This window comes from Phycodurus eques, chromosome 7, assembly GCF_024500275.1.
Source record: "Phycodurus eques isolate BA_2022a chromosome 7, UOR_Pequ_1.1, whole genome shotgun sequence".
In the NCBI taxonomy this organism is placed as follows: Eukaryota; Metazoa; Chordata; class Actinopteri; order Syngnathiformes; family Syngnathidae; genus Phycodurus; species Phycodurus eques.
Genome location: NC_084531.1, coordinates 24931208 through 24953876, shown reverse-complemented (window position 1 = coordinate 24953876; position 22669 = coordinate 24931208). Strand labels below are relative to the sequence as shown.

At 41.2% G+C, this 22669-nt stretch overlaps 2 protein-coding genes across 12 annotated transcripts in view; one reads left to right on the top strand and one right to left on the bottom strand.

Annotated features, from left to right (window-relative positions):
• The window catches only part of trip12 (thyroid hormone receptor interactor 12), a 37673-nt gene extending 20726 nt beyond the window's left edge, over positions 1-16947 (bottom strand). For 2 of the 8 annotated variants that reach the window (XM_061681130.1, XM_061681136.1), the window contains exons 1-17: positions 16787-16941; positions 14123-14269; positions 13174-13299; positions 12255-13033; positions 9643-9748; positions 7326-7462; positions 5567-5650; positions 5359-5454; positions 5119-5270; positions 4950-4985; positions 4783-4878; positions 4603-4695; positions 4362-4523; positions 2430-2498; positions 2175-2340; positions 1372-1489; positions 799-955 (exon numbers count right to left, since the gene is read on the bottom strand). In XM_061681130.1, coding sequence (XP_061537114.1) covers positions 799-955; positions 1372-1489; positions 2175-2340; positions 2430-2498; positions 4362-4523; positions 4603-4695; positions 4783-4878; positions 4950-4985; positions 5119-5270; positions 5359-5454; positions 5567-5650; positions 7326-7462; positions 9643-9748; positions 12255-13033; positions 13174-13299; positions 14123-14220 — 2475 coding nt within the window. In that variant the 5' untranslated portion in view covers positions 14221-14269; positions 16787-16941. The other 6 variants (XM_061681135.1, XM_061681131.1, XM_061681132.1 and 3 more) reach the window with 6 other exon arrangements.
• A 905-nt stretch (positions 16948-17852) lies between these two features.
• Positions 17853-22669, top strand: part of LOC133404808 (ras GTPase-activating protein 2-like) — a 41582-nt gene continuing 36765 nt past the window's right edge. For 2 of the 4 annotated variants that reach the window (XM_061681142.1, XM_061681141.1), the window contains exons 1-3: positions 17853-17981; positions 18313-18396; positions 18502-18772. The gene's annotated coding sequence lies outside the window, so the exon portion shown is untranslated. Of the gene's footprint in view, positions 17982-18312; positions 18397-18501; positions 18773-20084; positions 20172-22669 lie in introns of all 4 variants that reach the window. The other 2 variants (XM_061681139.1, XM_061681138.1) reach the window with 2 other exon arrangements.

The following is a 22669-nucleotide window of genomic DNA, read 5'->3' as shown; positions in this document are numbered from 1 at the left end:
GATGTACAGCTTCAGCAGTACATCATCCACAGTCCGGGGTCTCCGTTGTCGTATTTCACACTTCATAATGCGCCACACATTTTCAATGGAAGACAGGTCTGGACTGCAGGCAGGCCAGTCTAGTACCCGCATTCCTTTACTACGAAGCCATGCTGTTGTAACACGTGCAGAATGTGGTTTGGCATTGTCTTGCTGAAATAAGCAGGGGCGACCATGAAAAAGACGTTGCTTGGATGGCAGCATGTTTCTCCGAAACCTGTATGTACCTTTTAGCATTAATGGTGCCTTCACAGATGTGTAAGTTACCCATGCCATTGGCACTAACACAGCCCCATACCATCACAGATGCTGGCTTTTGAACTTGCATCCATAACAGTCCGGATGGTTCTTTTCCTCTTTGGCCCGGAGGACACGACATCCACAATTTACAAAAACAATTTGAAATGTAGACTCGTCGGACCACAGAACACTTTTCCACTTTGCATCATGTCCCAGCTTTTTTGGAATGTGTTGCAGCCATAAAATTCTAAGTTGATTTGCTAAAAACAATCAGATTATTGAACATTAAATATCTTGTCTTTGCAGTGTATTCAATTAAATATAGGTTGAACATGAGCTGCAAATCATTGTATTCTGTTTTTATTTATGTTTTAGACAATGTCCCAACTTCATTGGAATTGTACATTTGATAACCAATTTATGCAGAAATTTAACAAATTCCAAAAGGTTCATATACTTTTTGGTCCCACTGCAATACAACTTTGAATATTTCATAATATGCTTATAGTGGATCAATACCTCAATAATGCGGCTGTCAATACGATTGTAAGGGTGCCACAGCCCTCTATCATCCCTCCATTGCCATATTACCCCTTCAGTTGTTTGGGCACTGCCCTTCTTCAGCATTACATCAACTGCAAAGATACCCTCTCGAGGCAGGCAGGGCATCAGCTCACTAGAGGGAGAAGAAAGTTTCATATTGCACCGGAATTCTATTTTAACCACCATGTATAGACCAGCATAATTGAGAATATTAAACAAAATATGTATGCTTGTTTCTCTCCATTTTGCACGTTTTTCTGAGGCCTGGTTCACACATTGATTTTTCAAATCTACAATGATTTTTTTTTAATTATTATCTGTAACGGACCCCTCACATAAAAAAAAAAAAAAAATCTGACATTTAACAATTTTGGTCTTATTGTGTGTCTGTCAGATTTTTCGAACGTAAAATGGGTGCCTTGGCTCAATAAAACATGACACACTGATCAAAAGGGACATTGTTCAGAAACAAACATAACAGTACCAATAAAGAAAGCTGTTAATATGGAAAAAGAAGAGAAAATATGTTATGGAGAAAATCAATGCTACCAAATAAGGGAGGTCAGTTCGTAGAGCTCTTGAGGGCTCCGTGGTACAAGTTCAATCTGTTCTTGGCAGCTGCCATTTGATGCCCCACACAAGAGGAAGCGCAATGTTTCTGCAATGTCTGTTGAAAAGAGGGAGGGAGGGGGGGGTGGGGGGGGGGAAAAATCACATCATCTGCATTAGAGGCCAACTTATACCATTGGAATACTTCTTTACAAAGTGCATCGAAAAGTTAAATGCATTATTTAATGAGATTGTAGTTCTTTTAGAACAATTATTATAGGTAGTGTGCTCATTATGATTACTTGTATTACGGTTCTCCAGGCGTTCAACAAATGGCTGAAATGAAATGGCTGAAAAGTGCATCAGCAACTGGCTCTCCTATTATACAAACAAGGGCATTACAGTAAGCAAGTATACTGTAAAAACCCATAAACTATATCTTAAAACATCTGTGATAAAATGGGGGCACAAACAATGACCCACTATATAATGAGGGAACGCTCAATAACCAAGATAAGCAAAATCTGAATATTACCAACACCTGAAAATGCTGATATAGATGTAGAGGATGTGTTTACATACAGTGTGTGTGAAATAGGCACCAATGAAGAAAACTGTGCTGAGTTTAAAATAATTTGTATTAAAAAATGAATAGAAACGCTTGTTCTATAGAACAACCTGCACAGACAGGACTGCTGAGCAAAACTGCCACAGATTTCCTGGTTCAAGGGTGTATTAGAGGAGAAATTAACACATGAAGCATGAACCATTGGGGTTACAAGGTTAAGGGGACTGTTACTCACTTTGTTTCATGAGCTGAACTGCCAAGCAGGGGCAGTTGGAACACATGAGGGAAAACATGCGCACAACCATGATGAACATCCCAGAGCTAAGTATAGGAGGTGTCACTACCAGCAGCTGCTGAATGTTGGTCAAAAGGTCTCGTGATGCCACTTCTTGCAACAAGTTCTGTTGATTCAGACATAACCAATTGGCTTTGCAGAAAATCAAAGCGAGACATGTTACTCAAAAATAAATACAAAAAGTATGGAACGAACCTCCTCATGTTGAAAATTATCCACTAGTCTGGCAAAACAGAGGCAAGTGCTCTCAACAGATTTTTTGTCCTAAAGAGGGGTAAAAAAATAGGGCAAATTAGAAAATCTGAAACATTTTTACATCAAATGTGGGCAAGAAATTGCATTGCCGTCATATTTTCATGAATAAATAATGTTCAAGAATGTGGCTGTCATTTTTCTTAGTGACTGTGAAGCAGTAAATTCTACAACACAAACCACACCTGGAGTAATATAGATTGTAACTGGTAAAATCACACAAAAAAGAAGCTCACTCTTGCCCTATTTAAAGATCCTAAGTGATACAATTACTAGGATTGCTTTTTGAGTAGCCAGGAAAATCAAACAGTTTTCAATTTAAATAAAAATATCCATCCATCCATCCATTTTCTACCGCTTATCGGAGGTTGGGTCGCGGGGGCAGTAGCTTTAACAGGGACGCCCAGACTTCCCTCTCGCCAGCAACTTCATCCAGCTCTTCCGGGGGGGATCCCGAGGCATTCCCAGGCCAGCCGAAGGACGTAGTCTCTCCAGCGTGTCCTGGGTCGTCGCCGGGTCTCCTCCCGGTGGGACCTGCCCGGAATACCTCACCAGGGAGGCGTCCAGAAGGCATCCGAATAAGATGTCCCAGCTACCTCATCTGGCTCCTCTCGATGTGGAGGAGCAGCGGCTCTACTCTGAGATCCTCCCGGATGACAGAGCTTCTCACCCTCTCTAAGGGAGTGTCCGGACACCCAAAACTCATTTCGGCCGCTTGTACCCGGGATCTTGTTCTTTCGGTCACGACCCACAGCTCGTGACCATAGGTGAGGGTAGGAACGTAGATCGACCGGTAAATCGAGAGCGGCTTAGGTCCTTTACCACAACGGACCGATACAAAGTCCGCATCACTGCAGACGCTGCACCGATCCGCCTGTCGATCTCCCGTTCCATTCTTCCCTCACTCGTGAACAAGACCCCAAGATACTTGAACTCCTCCACTTGGGGCAGGATCTCATCCCGACCTGGAGAGGGCATGCCACTCTTTTCCGACTGAGGACCATGGTCTCAGATTTGGAGGTGCTGATTCTCATCCCAGCCGCTTCACACTCAGCTGCGAACTGCTCCAGTGAGCGTTGGAGATCACGGCTTGATGAAGCCAACAGAACCAAATCATCTGCAAAAAGCAGAGCTGCAATACTGAGGCCACCAAACCGGACCCCCTCTACGCCTTGGCTGCACCTTGAAATTCTGCCCATAAAAGTTATGAACAGAATCGGTGACAAAGGGCAGCCTTGGCGGAGTCCAACCCTCACCGGAAATGAGTCTGACTTGCTGCCGGATATGCGGACCAAACTCTAACTCCGCTCATACAGGGACCGAACAGCTCGTATCAGGGGTTTCGGTACCCCATACTCCCGAAGCACCCCTCACAGGACCTCCCGAGGGACACGGCCGAACGCCTTCTCCAAGTCCACAACACATGTAGACTGGTTGGGCGAACTCCCATGCAACCTCAAGGACCCTGCCGAGGGTGTAGAACTGGCCCACTGTTCCACGGCCAGGACGAAAATCACACTGCTCCTCCTGAATTTGAGATTCGACTTCCCGACGGACCCTCCTCTCCAGCACCCCTGAATAGACCTTACCAGGGAGGCTGAGGGGTTTGACCTCCCTGTAGTTGGAACACACCCTCCGGTCCCCCTTCTTAAAAAGGGGGACTACCAGCCCAGTGGCACTTTCCCCGATGTCCACGCGATGTTGCAGAGGCCATAAACGAAGTATTTTGTCCTTTACAACCACTATCATTTTTTGATGAACACACTGCATGCCAATTGGTGCAACTATTAGATAAGTTTTTCCTGTTAATTTGTTTTCTAATCTAATATGAAAAACTGATGACAAATGTGGTTGGTGACATGGGGAATTAATTACCTGATGTACAAGTCTCTGAGTCAACAGAGGCAGAGAATCAGCAACAAAGTGGAACTCATCAGGTGTAATGCTTTGGCAGCAGTTGGCTGCTATGGCCAAGGCATTCCTCTGTGCATTGATGCTGAAGAATTCTAGGTAGAGTAGGCAGTCAGCCAGCCCACCCTGTGAGGAATAACAGTTTTGTAGAGTAATTTTGGAGTCGCAGCGAATAAAGACAAAATTTGTTACATGACACACTTACAGCCTGCAAAATTGCTTTGCTGTGTCGCCTCGACAGCATCTCCAAGGCGGTAAGGGCCTGCTCAGCTACGTCAATAAACTGGATTACCTGAAGCTGCAGACATGACATTTCGCATAAGTATATAAAAAGGTCATCCATACATATTGCAACATAGGAACAGTCGATGTCCCTTAGTCTTACCTTCTCCAGGAATACGGGAATAGCATCAACCACCACAGCAGAAGACCGAGGTAGGGCCTCCATCATATAAGTGAGTGCACGGGAGGCATGATTCATCTGGGGGCAAAGAGAATTACATTAAAAAAATATATGGGGAAAAAACTGTGACCAAAGTTCACTATACTTACAATGTCAAAGTTATGCTCCATTTGCAACAGTGTAATCTGCAAAAGAAAGTTGAACAAATAGAAGCATCTGGTCAAATTGGTCATAAGTGTCGCAATTTAAAGTAAAAAGACAGTGTGGGGTGATTTTGTCTGTGCAGTAATGTTTTGAGACAAATGGGGGGGACCTCACCAAAGCAGGCACCACACTTTTGACAGGGAATCCACCGAGTGTTTCTTCATTGCCCATTACTAATAGCTGGCACATCTCAATAGCAGCTTGGAGCTGCTGAGACTCATCGCCTGTGGCCTGCAGACCTTGTAGTAACTGCTGAGCCTTGGAGCCTGGACAAAGAATGGTCACATATTGTAAACTAATTCTCAAGTTCTTACTAAAATGACTGAGATGCAAAGGTAAGATGCTACTAATTACTGGCACCACTGCCTATGGTCCTGTGAAACAGCTGTGACATCCGGGGTCCCAGGGGGCCAAACAGATGTGGGGGGAGACCCCTGGCCTCCAGTAAAGCTATAAAAAGAACACAATGTGGCAGGTTCAGACGCAATGCGCATGCATAAGGATCATCACTATATGAAAAGATGTGGTAAACGAATGATGAGTATCAGTAGAGCTGAGGTACCTTGAAGCCTCCCCATTTCTGAGTCATCAGATTCACTCTCTCCAGAGGTGGTCATGCCGACTGCTCCAGTGACTGAACTTGAGGCTAGAAAGGGACAACGGATTTATTTAATTTGTAAGAAAAACAATGAACTTATGAGTTAATGAAGTTACTACATTTATTTTAGTCTCTGCACTATATTTACAGTGCTGTGAAAAAGTATTGCGCCCTTCTCAAATTCTAGGTTTTTGCATAATTTCCCCACTTAAATGTTTAAGATCAAACAAATGTAAATAGACAACTATAACTCAAATTAACTTAAAATGCTGCTTTTAAATGGTAATTCCATTTATTAAGGAAAAAAACTATTAAAAGTTATGTGGCACTGTGTGAAAAATTAATGGTCCCCTAAACCTAAAAACTGGTTGGGCCATCTTTCGCAACAACAACTGAAATCAAGCGTTTTCTATAACCTAGAATTAGAATTCCACATCACTGTGGAGATACTTTTGGGCCACTCTTCCTTGCGGAATTGTTTGAATTCGGTTTTTGAGCATGGATGGCCTTTTTAAGGTCATGCCACTGCATTTCAATCGGATTCAAGTCTGGACTTTGACTACGCCACTCCAAAACCTTCATTTTGGTTTTTTTTTTAAGCCATTCAGAAGTTGACTTCCTGGTTTGTTTTGGATTATTATCCTGCTGCAGAATCCAAGTGCGCTTCATTTTAAGGTCACAAACTGATGACTGAACATTTTCCTTCAGGATTTTCTGTTACAGAGAAGAACTCCTGGCTCCATTTCTCACAGCAAGTTGTCTAGGTACTGAAGGAGCAAGCAGCCCAAGACCATCACACTACCACCACCGCAATGTTCGACTGTTGGTATGTTCTTTTTGTGAAATGCTGTGCTACATTTACGCCAGATGTAATGAGACACACGCCTTCCGAAAAGATCAACTTTAAGCTCGTCAGTCCATATAATATTCTTCCAAAAGTATTGGGAATCACCCATGTTTTTTTGCAAAACTAAAATGAGCCTTTATGTTTTTTGGTCATCGGTGGTTTTCGACTTAGAACACTGCCGTGTCATGAAAACTGACCTTAACTGAGGCAAGGGAGGCTTGCAGTTCTTTAGAAGTTGTCCTGAGTTCTTTTGTGGGCTCCTGAATGAGTCATTGCTGTTCTCTTGGGGTTATCTTTGTAGGCTGGCCACTCCTGGGAAGGTTCACCACTGTTCCATGTTTTCTCCATGTGAGGATAATTGCTCTCTCTATGGTTCTCTGGAATCCTAAAGCTTTAGAAATAGCTTCTGTAACCCTTTCCAGACTGATAGGTTACTTTATTTTTTCGATTGTTCTGGAATTTCTTTGGATCGTGTCATATTGTTGCAGCTTTTATAGATCTGTTGTCCGACAGGACAGATTCTGTTTAAGTGATTTCTTGAGTGAACAGGTAATCAGGCTTGGGTGTGATCAGTGAAAATTAACCAAAAATTCTGATTAGCCACAATTCATGATTTAAAAAGGGTGGTAAATTACTTTTTCACAAAGGGCCAGGTAACTTTGAATACTTTTTTTCATTAATAAATGAAATCACCATTTAAAACGCATTTTAAGTTCACTTCGGTTATATTTGTCTGATATTTACATTTGTTTAATGATCTTAAAGTGGGGAAACTATGCAAAATACAAGAACTTGAGAAGGGGGCCAATACTCCTTCATGCATGGCACTGGAGTTTCTCTACGCAAAGACCATACATAAAATGGGTCAGTGGGTACCTGAGGCGCCCTGTGATGCCTCATCAGTGCGAGCGGCCGACGAGTTAGCCCCATCCTGGTTGTTGTCAGAGTCAGCCATTTTCTCCTGTCGGCGAGCGTCAGCTGCCCCACGCTTGCCCAGGCCTGAGCCCCGCCGACTGTAATAAGCAGAATCAATATGAGCCACCAAAGAATAATTAAAAATTTCTGTTATCGTCAAAGTCAAAACAGGTACAAGATTGTTTTCTAATGACATTTGATGCAGTAGTTACTCAAGGTTTGAATCTATGGCTGCAGTTTACATTGTGGATTACTTGTAAGGGCACAGAAAGGCATATACGTTGTTACGTTACGAGACTGCAACCTATAAAAAGACAGGCTAAGGTGCATCTAAATATTTGTATCCATGTTCACTGGCGTGATTTCACAATTTAATCTGATTTTACACTTTAAAAGTTTGTTCTATCAAAAAAAAAGGGAAGATTTAAGTGCTCCTCTAAGCTAATTTGCGCTTCCATTAGAAACAATCAGTTCTACAAAGTATTTAAAAAAAAATATTTTTTTTAAATGAAAACAAAGAATAAAAAAACAAAGGGGATTATAGACAATTGGATGCAGTTTTCGGTACTCTTTACAAGGAAACAGTTCCGAGATTATTAAACAATTGTTAAGATTTATATTAAAGATAGTTTGCAGTTTAAAAAAAAAAAAACTTTTTGTCATGTTTAAACTGTCTGTGTGACGTGACAGTACATTATTGTTAAAATGATCTCCTAATCATCCCTCTCTGGCCCGATTTTATTCCTCCAATTAAATTCTAATTATTATTTTAAAACTTGTCATGGCGCAAAAAGAATAGCCAATCAGATTATAGAGACAACGGCGTGACCAAACAGACATCAATCATTTGCACAGGCAGCCTCTTGCAAAAGAAGACTAATACAGTTTCTTTTAACTTTGGTTAGCTACAAAAGTTAAAAAGAAGGAATCCGGTATTTGCACAACTTACTTCCATATTTGGCAAAATGGGTAAAAACTCAGGTAAGTAGCAAAGGGGATCGTGACATGGTACCTATGGGAGTTTAAACGTCTACATCTTTTTTTTTTTTTAAACACAATCTGTCACCACAGAGCCCCCAAAGATGACAATAGCCACTGTTTAGGCTGCGTTTGTGTTGACATATATTTGAATAAATAAATTAGATAAAAGTTGTAAAGTAAAAATACATGTATTTACTTTTGTCCAAAGACACCAGCCATAAAGAAAACATTTTAGCAACTTCCTAGTTGTACTCTTTAGCATAGCATCCACAGGAAGTCAGCTATACCCTTTTCTGCATTGGTCATGTGATGTTCCACATATAGCAGATTGGACAGCTCTCGAGAACAATTAAGAGTAAACATATATAACAGTGTTGTCCTATATGCCGACGGCTGCATATGGCTTGGAAAACCACCGCCAACGTCCCCTTTTTCACCAGGTCATCCGGAAAGCTGATCACCTCTGACATTTTTAACTCATTGTGCATTCCAAAAAATACATCAAACCGCTGACATTTCTTGTTTGGCAACACTCCATCAGGAATAAGTCATGCTAACAATGTAGCACCCTTCGCGTCCACCGCAGGCACATTAGTGAGATGGGGGCCTTTCTTTGGGAAGAGACACAAGGACTGAAAAATGACGTTAAGAGTCTGAAAAAACAACAACCAGGCGTTGCAGACAATTTTGATTGCAAGGTTATGTGGTGTTAATTGTGCTGTCGATCAATCCTTAGTAATAAAAGTAATGACAATAGCCACCGTTTAGTCTTGCTTTAGCTTTTACTGCAAAGCAAAAAAAAAAATTTACATTAAAGTTTTTTGCAGCATGGTCATTTGAAATTTGCACAAATTTAATAGTTTTTTTGCAGAACATTTTAAGTATAAGTTGATTTATTTTGGAATAATATTGGATTGTCTTCAGATTCTTATTCATGTTTAAAAAAATAATAGTAATAATTTTTGGGCTGTTCAATGTTTATTCCTGTTTGGCCAGCGGCCTAAAGTGTGCTTTGCGTTTTGGCCCTCTGTGCAATTGAGTTTGACACCCCGGAGCTAGACTACCATCATTATGTAAACCTGTCCTTAGTTTCTGAGTCAGTAAAAAACACCCACACCCACACAAGGGCCACCCAATGTATTAATCAGAAGTATCACAGAATCAGTAGGACATCTAAATGCTGTGAATTCATTTCCTCTGGATGTAATATGACACAGTAAAGGGTCTTCAAAACATACGGCGCACATTTATTCAAAATACTTTTCTCCAGTCTAAATTAAGGCGGCGGCATATATACCTGGTGCTGGCACAGGAGCCCGTGGTCTTCTGGCGTGTGCTCCGCCGAAAGCTGGGGAGCTCTGCTGGAGGAGACTCGCTGCGCTTTTTGGTGGATTCTCTCAAACCTTAGGTGAACAATGGTGACATAAAAAAATGGGTCAAACACTAAACAGGGATTTAAGACTTTTGTCAAAACCTTATAGCCATGGTACCACAACTTGAAATTTATTTTCAGTGCGTAAAAGTCTCTTCCAATGCCTGTACCACTGGCTGGACTGGCTAGCGGTATTAATAGCAACCATGGCACTATGACAGGGTACCCTTCATTGCTAGACCTAAGAGTCATTTGCTTCTTCAAAGAGAACATTAAACAGACTATGATCACAAATCCAAGGAAATCAGACCCTTGCTTTGAGTCCTTTACAAATACCAAAACTAAAATGTTGAATGAAAATGACATTACTTCAAAACAAAATGCCTCCCTGAACTAGGCAATCACAGGGATTTACTTACCATTAATGCTGTGAATGCACTACAGTGTTAGGGTTCTCGGATGATGATGAGAGATGAACAAACTGTGAAAGGTGCAGTTCTTCTAAACAGAGTGGTGTGTGTCTGCCTGCCTATAAGCATAACTGAGTCAACTGATAGGCAGATAACCAAGCCAACTTAGGAGGAGGAGCCTCCCTTTTTGGGCCAAAAGCCCAAGACACAAATGCCCTTCCGAAGAACAGTGTGACCCAACAATCATTTTCAGAAGTACTATTCACTTGAACGCCAAAGTTTACATGGCAAAAATGCCTGTCTTGACTTCCCCCTAGGTCAGACTAACTGTGAATTAAAAAAAAAAAAACTTTAAAATCTTCTGTACAGTAGCCTATTCCTTCAGGTAACAAATCAGTATTTTATGTGCAAGTACAGGAAAGGTCAAATGTTAGCATGAGAGGGAATCAAAGTTTGATGGTGAATTGTCATTACAGTAGCAAATTTGTCTTGGAATGGTACAACTCTGCGCAAACAAACCTATGAAAGTCAAGTGGTGAGAGGTTATAAAAATATACCATAGTAAGTAAAGTAAAGACAACGTAGGCTGACCGTTACACAACAAATACAAATCTTTGCAGCACTGTAGCCAGTTAATCACAGTATTGTTCCATGTATTCCCTAAAACTTGTTTAAGTCGCCACTTCATTAGCTTGGGGGGAATCTAACGAAAAAATGAATATGTATTCTTCGAAAACCAACTTCTCCTAAGCCATTATCTTGACTTTTACACCTAATTCCATACAAGGCAGTGAAGGATGTACTACCGTTCGCTAGACCATTATTGACCTGTCTTAAATAATGTAATCAGTCCAAGAAACTTCAACTAAGTCTAATCTTTTATATATATATATATATATATATATATATATATATATATATAAAAACAACTCCCTTTGTGCTTCAACTACAATGTTACATACACACATCAGGGGCATGAATGGCCCATGATCTACAGTTCCTTGGACTTTCCAATCGTTCTAAATTTTTTACCATCACTTCCATTAAGATTAGAACAAAAATGAAATGTAAAGAACTGCCTTAAATCTGCATCCATTTTAAATGTTACAGATGATAAAGTTCATACTCAAATGAGCATTAACTCAAAAACTGGATGAGCCCTATGTGCGACACTTGTCACGTCTTTTTAAAAAATTGCAAAAATGTAGCATTGTCACAAAAAAAGTAAAATAGAAAAAGGATGATTTTTTTTTTTTTTTTTTTTGGTCAAGCAGCTGCAACAAGTCTCTAAATAATTTTTTGTGGTGTGTTGAACAAGAGATCTGATATTTGGCTGAAATACCTTATCTTACTTTTTATCTCTTCAGAATCTTATTCCAAGTTACAAATCATCTCCTCTCTCTATGGCATGTTCAAAAGATATCCAGCACAGTGCAAATTTAATTTCTCCTTGAAGGATTATAACCTGTATACTAAGTTCAATGACTACAAATATCAAATATTTCAATACGCCAACCAAATCAATGTGAGGCAAAAAAAGCAAACCTGCCGAGTTAAAATTATGAAAACATTTCTCTCAGGTTTGGTCTGTCTGTGACTTCATGGGAGGTGACCATTTTACAGATCAGCAATGTCATATGGGTGAGGGACCTCAGCTTTCTGCAACATGAACATGCACATGAGACTGAAGTGCCAAAATCCCAGTGATTGTTAACATTTACACAAAGTTTCTGCAAAAGCTTCCCTGTGCCCCTACACAGGATGAGGATATAGAAAATATATGGACTGTGGATGCCCAACCAACACCTGATGGGACATTTAAAAATGGTTGCATATGCGTTACGCTCAGACTATATTCATGGATCATAAAATATCAAATTTGCCATATCTGTTGCCCTATGTTATGGTGAGTGTCAAAGCTCGGTTACTTAAATTGAAAGGGCTGCAAAGAAACACATTCAGGTTTGTTACATTATTGTTTACATTCAGGAACGGTATCCTAGCATTACAGAGACCGGAGTTAGACAGATTTGTGTTGGACCTTAAAACCACATATACTCTTCCAAGGAAGTTGCCAAGCCAATTCAGTTCTGTATCATCATGAGCATTTCAATACTGATAACTCACGTGCTAGTTTAGCTTGTAATCCAGACGGCCCTGGTTTGGAGGTCTCCGTTTTGGATGATCCAGTTAGAGACAGTTTGGGTTTTGGCAGGTTGACTTTTGGGTTGAAGCGTGTTGCCCACTCAAACTTTGAAGAGCTGGCAGACTTGGCCTGCTCCTTGTCACGGGTACTACGGCGAGGAGAGGGGCTTGAGGCAGAACGAGAGCGGCGTGCCTTAGTCTGGTCTTTGCCTTGTTTGACCCGGGCACCTGGCGTGGTAGCACTGTTTGTGCCTGTAGTGGAAGAGGAGGAGGACGTCGAGGCAGAAGAGGAGGAGTCTGTCACGTTGCTGCACCCAGCTTTGGCTGAGGCGGCTGATTTAGACGCCAGCTTGGTGGGTTTAACAGTTCTGCCCTCGGTACGATTGGGGAGGGACACGGTAGTGCTACTTAGACCAGGGTGAGAATCTGCTTTCTTCCGTTTCTGGACCGGTGAGGCCCCAGCGGCCCCACTTTTCTTACTTTGTCCTCTACCTGACGATGCAGGTGCTGCTGCAGCAAGTGACCTCTTCTTAGCTGGGCCTTTCTTGGTCTCTGAGGTATGATCTCTGGGTAAGGACAGGGATTTGGGCTTTTTTGTTGCCGTCGGTCCTAAGGTGCTAATTTGGTCCGGAGCTTCACTTCGCTTAAGTCCTCGGGTGCCTTCGCTCTTAGACGGGTGGCTTTGTCGCTCTTGTTCAGATGTCCCTGCAACCTCTGGGTCGTCTTGCAAAACAAATGATGCCACAGAGAGAGCAAGGCTTCTGGGAAGATGGAAGGAAAACAACAAATGTGATCTAAGAAACTTGGTGCTCACAAATGAATATGCATTCCATCTGACACTAAGAACAAAGTGTACACCACAGGTTAAAACACACTCAAGCCAAGTAAAGAGGAGGGGTACCTTTTTGAACTGTGCCCTCTGGACTGGCCAGTGGCTGAGCTGCTTGTGGCTTTGGAAGCCTTAGCTATAGGCCTTCTACTTTCAGGTAGGGAATTTGCTTTTTGTTTGACCTGCTCTGACTGCAACCTGTAAGGTAGGAAATCGAAGTGCAAGGAACAATGTGGGTGTTTGTACTTAAACCACATAGAATATTTAATTCAAACAAATCATTTTTGCCACTCTCTAGAAAGGTGTGAAACTTCAACTATATCTGTTACATACTGAGTGTGATACATGTAAAGTGGAACCTTTAAGGCTGAACACAATCTGCTTTGGCAAGATGGTCATCCTCTGATTTTTCCATTTGTCCATATTTCAAAACCAAGGAAATAAACAAATACATTTTAAGGCCAAACTGACATCATTAAGCCTTCATAACAATTGTACAGTAATATCTTAACTGTAATTCAAGTGTAAATAGTTGTTAACCAATATTAATAGATGGTAAAATGTGTGCTCAACCTTAACTTTGATGAGTGTGATCAAGGATGCAACTCGGCTTGCATTATGAATTATGATTGTCAGCATATTATTGTGTTAGCTATGTCCCACTTTGCTGCCAGGACAGAGGCACAAGTCCTGAGCACCTGCGTAGCTAATTTAGATTAAAAAAAACATTACCACCCTTTTGTGGAGGCGTCACAACAAATGCCAAAGAAAAAGGTAAGGTAATCCTTGAGATTCTAACTGTGCATAATTCTCATGAGAAGCTGCTGATGATGATGATTTTGGGCAACTTTCTTGACCCATATTTCCAGAAACAGAAATTGTGTGACCACACAGGCACTCAACTTTAGAGGTTCAATTTCACGTAGCCTACTTATAAAAAAATCCTCAATCTAAATTACATATTAATTAAATTAGAAGCTAGTTACCAAAAATAAATTTATTTATTCACAGTGAAACTGACCTTCCTGCGACTGTGTGGTCTTGTGGCTGGGCCGCAGCAGTGTTCCTCTGTGAACGGCGCAGTGACCCCCCTGGATTGGAATTAGGCCGGTTGGACATTGGCACCTCTCTCCTGAAGGGACATACCCTTTCTAGACACTACCATTCACTGAAGTCAAAGAGAATTGTGGAAAATAACAATAATATTTATGTTACTGTAATACTATTATTATAGAATGTGTACCTTCATTCGGCAATTACTCGGGAAAATCAGTATCATCTGACTGTTTAAAATTACTTTCAAAGCTATTTAGGATACAAACAGGGCAACCAATATGGGATTATGTAAATCATATGATAATTAAACCAAATGGGCTCAATTTTAGCACAGAACCCTATTCTATGTTTCATGTTTTCCTTAGCTGAACATTGAAATGAACTACTGTAATGCTGGCCTCATCTAGTGAACATAATTTCACATAAATGGCTTCCATTCATTAATGAATGATGCTTGTTGAGCATATGCATGTCATTTACGAACAATAAATCATTCACAAACTTGATTGAATTATATGTAAAACTATTTAAAACATCAGGGCAAACAATCACATCTGCCTCCTCAATTGAATTTTCAAATTGATGTGATTAGTATTGTAATGGACTCAGTCAAAGGTAAATCAAGTATTTCATGTTTTGAAAACACCACAGACACACGATTATTATCATATACACAAAGACATCTTGAAACAACTTCAACAGCCATTTTACACAAAAACGGCGATTTTTCAAAGGAATTAATCATGAAATAAGTGATCATAAAAATACGCCATAGTTTGTAAGCTCACAGGGCCATTTTAGGCCTTCACTGACAATGCACCCTGGTCTTTGTTTATTCGTCCATTCGGATGGACCACGCTCACCTTTTATGTCGTAAGTTAAGTTCTAACGTTGTCGGCAACGGAAAACATAAACCGAAGTTAACGCTGATGCGCCAGTAATAACACAATGGAGTCTATTCGCTGAAGCCCGGATAATATCTATTTGAATATCTGACGTAGTTCTCTACGGACACAGACTAGCATCTTAAGCTAGTCTCCTAAAATTTGCCACGGAATTGGTCCTTTTTGTATACTCTATGAACGTTAAGAACCACAAACCCCAAGAAGAAGCTTGTGAACAATTGGATAGCGGCTATTATTAGGACAAGATGTTAATAAAAGCACACAAGACACTCAATCGGCTATAAGTATAGCAGCAGCTAATGGAGCAATGGGTAGATGAAATGCGTAGTTGGCGTACCGGTGTGTCAACCTTTCAAAATGTAGCTCTCGACTAAACTCACTTCTCGTTTCCATTTTCCCCCCTCACAATTGACCGCATTCTTTCCACGAAAGGTTATTTTTCTAAGTATAGTCCAGACAGGGCCCTTTTGACAGGACACACATCCGAAACAATCCGGTTAGCGTCACACATCAAACACGGTAGCGTCGAAGGCGACTAATGACACACAGATAGCAAACTACAATCAAACAAGCGCCAGCTAACTTGTTCTACCGACTGCCGTGACAATTCAGGTCTGTTGACAACTATAACAGTCCGAGAAATCTCACGCAAGTTTAGCTAACATGACGTGCTGCTGTAATGTGATGATTAAACTAACCAAACAAAACAGTACAATTATTAGAAAAATCAGTTACCAGGCATAGGCAGCATCTCTTCCGCGAGTGTCGCTTTGAAATGTAGAACTCGCAGATATGGCTTTGGTTACCAAGCTCAGAATCACTAAATGTTTTCCGAGCTGACAGAAGGCCAATGTCCTACTCTCAGTGACGCCAACTCGCGTTTGTCTTTAATGTTTCAGAGGCAGGCACAAGTTGACTTAACACACTAAGTGTCAGTATTGTAACTTGCACATCTGACATTTAAAACAGTGTAAATTGCATTGCTTCCCTGTGCCAAGACAATATTTAAGCACCTTAAAACGGACGAGACCAGAATGTTAACGCATTATTCGAAAGCTCATGCTAGCTTAGCTACATACGATGGCAAACGTTTCCAATTTGTTTACTTGCAAACAGTAGACTGACATAGCTTGCGAGTTAGCTTACCATACCTCCGTTATCGTTTGTCACCACCAGCTAAGATAGCTGTCTAGTCCAAAATAAAATACTGACCTTAACATAGAATTAACTACAACAGGACAGTCGTGCACGGTGGCTAACACTGAACGTTGACAAACCAAGCAAGCGGGTTATAGCTAACACTGGCACAGAAGCTAATTTATAATAGCATGCCTTGTTGTCGGAAGCTTGCTTTTTTTTCTTTTTTTTTGGGGGGGGGGGGGTTAGTTTTTTTTGTTTGTTTGTTTTTATCTTAACTGCGGATTCACTGCAGCAATCAAACGATGTACATTTGAGAGCAACTGGCTCGTATTGAAGTAAGTGTACGGGCTCGTTTTCTGAGTGGTAACCACCAGTACGTGCACGTAAGATAGCAAAACGAAATGGCCACTTATACCTTTTAGACACACAAAAAACATGCACGCAGAGACGGGATTCGAGACCTTAACCAAAGTGTAGAGCATTATTTCCTACTATTATTTTCGATTGTGGATATTTTCGACAGGTCTTAAGACCGCTGACATAAGTGTCACTGAAAAGCGATACATTTGTCTTAATGGTGTTACCTATTTCTTCCAGTGTTGTAGTTGTAACAGTCAGTGCACGAGCTCCTTAATTTTCTCTCTATCTCACCTCCCTTTCTAGCCCTAGCTGCTAGTTTCACATCAGCTGAGAGAGAACGACGACTGTGATATACATCCGCCCGATTCATCCGCGCAGGGACTAGATTCTTCAGATGTTAGTTTCCGGTCTTCGCCGCATTAGAAGTGAACGCTGTTATAATTGGACGCCTTCCTTTTCTAACCCATACATTTAAGACAAAAACGACATGGCACGGTGAACAAAACACCTATGTGCTGAGCGTCTGCGGGAGGCACATCACGTACCCCCATCTCCACATATAATTGCATGTTTTACTCTGTGACAAAACGTTACAAACAAAAACAAAATGAATGTTGGCACTATGACAGAAAAAAAAACAGGGAGTTTGTAGAAATGATGGGGCAGGGTTTAAATTATAATAGTAATCAATTTATGAAATCATATCATTTGAAATAATTCCCTGCTTTTCAGTAAAGGGATAGACGTTTAAAAATGTTTTCTTAATCCAATTTATCAATCAATCAAAAAATAATCGACATATTAATCGGTTATTAAAATAATAGTTAGTTGCAGCCCTATTATATATTTTGTCAAAAGCAGCATTCAACAACATTCGAATTGCCTTTTAAGTGCAAAGTCTGAAAAGTTCTAATTATTCCGTTCGTACTGAGGTAATTCTGCCAGTTACATATTTTTGCAAGTGATTGAGTTAGATAAAATATATAATTCTCACCCGACATTCTTTCATCAATTACAAATGCTGAAACGCAAAGTGTGGGAAATTTGAGACTATAAAAGATTTTAAAGAAGGGGGTCTGACTTGAATACAAGGTCATTGGTCAGTTTTCGCACTTGCTTCCTGTTTACGTTTGTGGCTGAACAGCTCTTGCGATCCCTACTGGAAGCAATCGGCACTGCGCTGTCAACATGTTTCCCCAGGTAGCCAGCAGAGGACGCAACACGGCAAAGAAAAAAAAAGACACTGCCGTCAGATGGCGCGTGGAGGCGGGGAATCGAATAGGTAACGTGTGCAAAACAACTGCTGTCATTTTGTTTCCCAGCTCAGGCCTAAAGACTACAACACATTTCAGACACATAAGAAAAACTCATACGTCACCTGAAACCTGCACATTCAATCAACAGTACTGTAAGACAGAGGTAGGCCTATGCAATATTGTTTCTTTTTTTCTCTATATGAAGTACTCTTGTAACCAGTTAAGTAGATGGTTTAATAAATGTCTATAGCTATATGATCAGGTAAGGCTTGTGCTTGTTTTATAATTTTCACTGTGTAGTGTTACACGTAAGGATCAAGATGATGTCATTTTACAGTATGTTTAAATACAGGGCAAGCACATTAAGTGTAATAATTCTGCTAGCTAGCTAGCTAGCTATGTTGGAATGATCTAATCTGCTATCACCACACAGAGTTTGACTGCAAGGTATTGGCCTATTATTAGCCTCTAAACACCGTATACTGCCTTCTCAGCTGCCCCGCCGATGACAAAAAAAATAATTCATTGCATAACAATAAAGGATCTGTCTGCTAGACCACTTCCTGAATACCACAGACGTAAGTAGGCCTCAATCTGAAGCAGAGTTGTGGCCTTTTCCATTTCTTTGCTGGAATAGCATTGAGAAGTGCCGCTGTTTTGTTTTTTTCCCCCCTCATCCTCAGCCTCGAGCTCGTCTTTGTGGGTCAGTGATGCAACGAGGGTGACGCAGCAGTGGCTGCAGCTCTTTCTCACAAGGCTACCAACTATACATGGCAATGCGAGAAGCATGGATCCCGTGCATGCAGCTTTATCCAACAGCCAGCTACTAGACAACAGGGAAGAAAAGAAGATAGTATACGCCTCATCCAGAGCAAAGTGAGAACAAGACTCTAATGATCTCAAAGGCCACAAGGATTTCCAAAGCTGCATATTTGAACACCTCTGCACGTTTGGGTAAGCAACTTATAAAGTGTTTGTTGTGATGACATGGAAACGTCTCATGGGCTACGTTCACACTGTAGGGCACGATGACCATGTCTTTGTTAAATCCGATCTTCGTATGTCCGTCGTTCACCTTACAAAAACAAATGCGACTTCTACTGTGAACAGTATGCGTCTGTCAAGTGACGCATGCACACAAAACAGAATGTCACGTTACGCATAAACACGAGGCGCTGTGTGTTTACGGAATTAAATATGGCCCCACGTTTAGGTCACAGTCCTGGTGCATTTAAGCTAATTTCACGGATTTTTTGCAACCGGAGCCAACATTTTCTGATATTTATCCGATCTAAAGCATCATCTTTTTGCCACTGACTTTTTTCTGCTCCGTCGTCCGTCATTGTGTCACGTGTCTGTTTTGTCGATCAATGACCACGTTTTTCGCCTTTTGATGACATATAGGTCGGATGAACGCGACTTGCGCAGCGATACCGCACTCGCATCGGATGCATATCCAACTTATATCCACATACAAAAGAGGTCTGGGCCTATGAAAATAACGGAATTGTACTGTTCACATTGACGTGAAAAAATTGGATACTTGTCATATTCAGCAAAAAAATCTGAATTGACCTACAGTGTGAATATAGCATGGCTGCATGTAAAGAGTGTGAATAGTTTGTCAATGAAGATGAGGTCCAGCCTTAACTTGTTTTATTAATGTATGCCCTGCTCCCTGCCACAGATAGACTTTTAGTATCAGATAAATACAGACCATCTTATACTTGTTTTAGAAATACCAAATCTTAGAAACAAAACATTAAAATGCTATTGTTCTTATAATACTTAAACTAAAAGACTTAAAAGCCCCTGTAAAGTGAATATAAGTCATACATTTGACACACCACAGACAAGTGTTGGTAAAAATCCTGCCAAAATTGAATGATTTAAAAATAGGCAAGTATATAAAATGATGCTACAAAATTGTGAAAAATCAAGCCCTTTTCTCTGCTCTCAAATAATGAATGCAGTGAAACCACGGCTTGTTCAATTGTCAATTAAATACCAGTACTATGACCTGGTATCTGGAATCTTTTTTATCCCTATACATAAGTACATGTTTGAGCTATAAAAATACAATTGCGTAAAACCTCCAGTGGTTAGAATATATCCCACCGGGTTGTTGCAGGGCTTTTCCACATTGTGACAACAAGGCACTCAAAAGAGGCCACACCAGCGGGCTATCCGACGTGAAGGTGCATTTTTGGGCTGCAGGCATACTTTTTTCTTTTTATTCCTCTCTCTCTTTCTTTCTTTCTTCTAGAAGAGGCAGGAACATAGGGTGACCTACAAGAGTGGAGGTAGAAGCACGCAGGTGGATTACATCTTGAACAGACGACATAATCTGAAGGTGGTTACTGGTAGGGGAGAGTGTAGCTAGAGAGCCAAGGATTGTTACATATTATATCTTTGTCACTGTTTTAAACGTCATGAGAGCAATAATCTATTACACCTGAGCGACTATCGTCACACTTTGTACTATCAGGGGTGGTGTGTGTCGAGCAAGGTACCCATGCATGTCCTGACTTGAAGTTATGCGCTTGAGACAACAGATGGTAACGCCCCACACTTTGCAAGAACAGAGTGACACAGATGAAGCAAGACAGAGCCCAGAAGAGAGCAGATCATCCCGGCGAGACGCTTGTTGAATGATCTCAAGTCCACTTGTTGTATGACTATTTGCTAAATACAAATCTGAACTTATTTCTTGGCATCATCATTGACTCCCTGCACGAGCTTATCAACAAATGAACTGGAAAAACTACAAAAATGGTGGTGTATGATGACTCTGGTGGTGGTGAGGAAGATTAAGCAGACAAAGCCAGAGCAGAGAACCATGTGGTGAAAGCTGAGAAAAGAAGAGTGCTATGGCCTTTTCAAGAAGAGGTGAGACTGGTTCTCGGTGGACAGGAGGAGCTTCCAGAACACTTCACCACTACAGCCAAGGTGATCGGAGAGACAGGCAGGAGAGTACTCAGTGTGTCTTCTGGTAAGAAAGGGGAGACATACTTGGTGGTGGAACCTTAAAGTGCAGGAAAGCATACAAGGAAAGAGGTCAGCTAAGAAGAAGTGGGACACTGACAGGACTGAGGAGAGAAGACAAGAATACACAGATGTGTGGCAGGGCAAAGGCAGAGGTGGCGCATGCCAGGTTGGACATAAAAGGAAAGAAAGATTTATACAGGTTGACCAGACAAAGGGATAGAGATGGGAAAGATTTGCAGCAGGTTAGGGTGATTAAGGATATAGATGGACATGTGTTAACTGGTTCCAGTAGTGTATTGGATAGATGGAAAGGATACTTTGAGGAGTTGACGAATGAGGAAAATTAGAGAAGGTAAAGTAGAAGATGCAAGTATGCTGGACCAGGAAGTAGCAGTTAGAAAGGCACGAAAGTGGATGAAACATGGAAAGGCAGATCATCATGACATACCTGTGGAGGTATGTAAGCATCTAGGAGAGGTGGATGTGCAGTTTTTGACTAGGTTGATCAGTAGAATTCTAGAGGATGAGAAGATGCGGCAGGAATGGAGGAAAGGTGTGCTGGTGCCTATTTTTAAGAACAAGGGTGATGTGCAGAGTTGTGGGAACTATAGAGGATTAAAGTTGAGGAGCCACACAATGAAGTTATGGGAAAGAGTAGTGGAAGCTAGACTCGGGACAGAAGTGTGTATTTGCAAGCAACAGTATGGTTTCATGCCTAGGAAGAGTTCCTCAAAGGTGTTATTTGCCTTGAGGGTGTTGATGGAGAAATGCAGAGGTCTGAAGGCGCTGCATTGTGTCTTTGTAGATCTAGACAAAGCCTATGACAGGGTACCCAGAGAGGAACTGTATTGCTGCATGAGGAGGTCTGGAGGAGCAGAGAAGTATGTTCGAATAGTACAGGACATGTATGAGGGCTGCAGAACAGTGGTTAGGTCTGACAAAGGAGTTTAAGATGGAGGTGGGACTGCATCAGGGATCGGATCTGACCCCTTTGCGTTTGGAGTGGTGACGGGTAGGATGGCAGATGACGTTAGACAAGCTGAAAGGAAAAGAAAAAGAAGGTCTACCTAGATAACTAATTGCATGTCGCAGTTGCAAATGAATCAGAATCATCTTTATTTTGCCTGGTATATCCAAAAAACACACAAGGAATTTGGAATTTGTAGTTGGAGCCGCTCTAGTACGACAACAGACAGTCAATTGACAGAGAACACTTTGAGACATAAAGACATTGACAAAAACAGTCACTGAGCAATAAAGGGTTGCTAGTTATCTGGTAATGCCGGTAAAAAAATTTTTTTGACAATAGTCCTCTAGCACTTAGAGCAGTATGATTGACTAATATAGCAATAGTCCAGTGCAATGAACATTGTGCAAAAGGCGCCGACACTTCAAGGAGTGTATGCAGTTTAAAGTGACTAGTAGCACGATAATCTGGGAGAATGTTGATTGTGCAAATGTTGCAGATACTCCTCAGTCAGTGTGCAAGTGGTGCAGATGCTATTCTGGCATGAGTGGCCAGTATTGGTCAACAACAGATATGCAAATAGTGCAGCGTGGCGAGACTACTGCAGTGAGTGCACGAGTAATGTAGAATTGGCCCGACAGAAATGTGACAACAAGCTCAAGACAAAAAAAAATGGCAACATATTGCAATGGAATTGTAGGTTAGCTGTTTAAGAAGTTGATGGCAAGAGGGAAGAAGCTTTTGGAATGTCTGCTAGTTCTAGTTTGCATTGATCGGTAGCGCCTACCTGAGGGAAGGAGCTGGAAGAACTGAGAGCGCTTATGTTCTTTTATAGTGGGAGAAGGGTGACTCATGACAGACTCCAAAGTCCGTCACTCTGCGTTGTTTTAGTCATG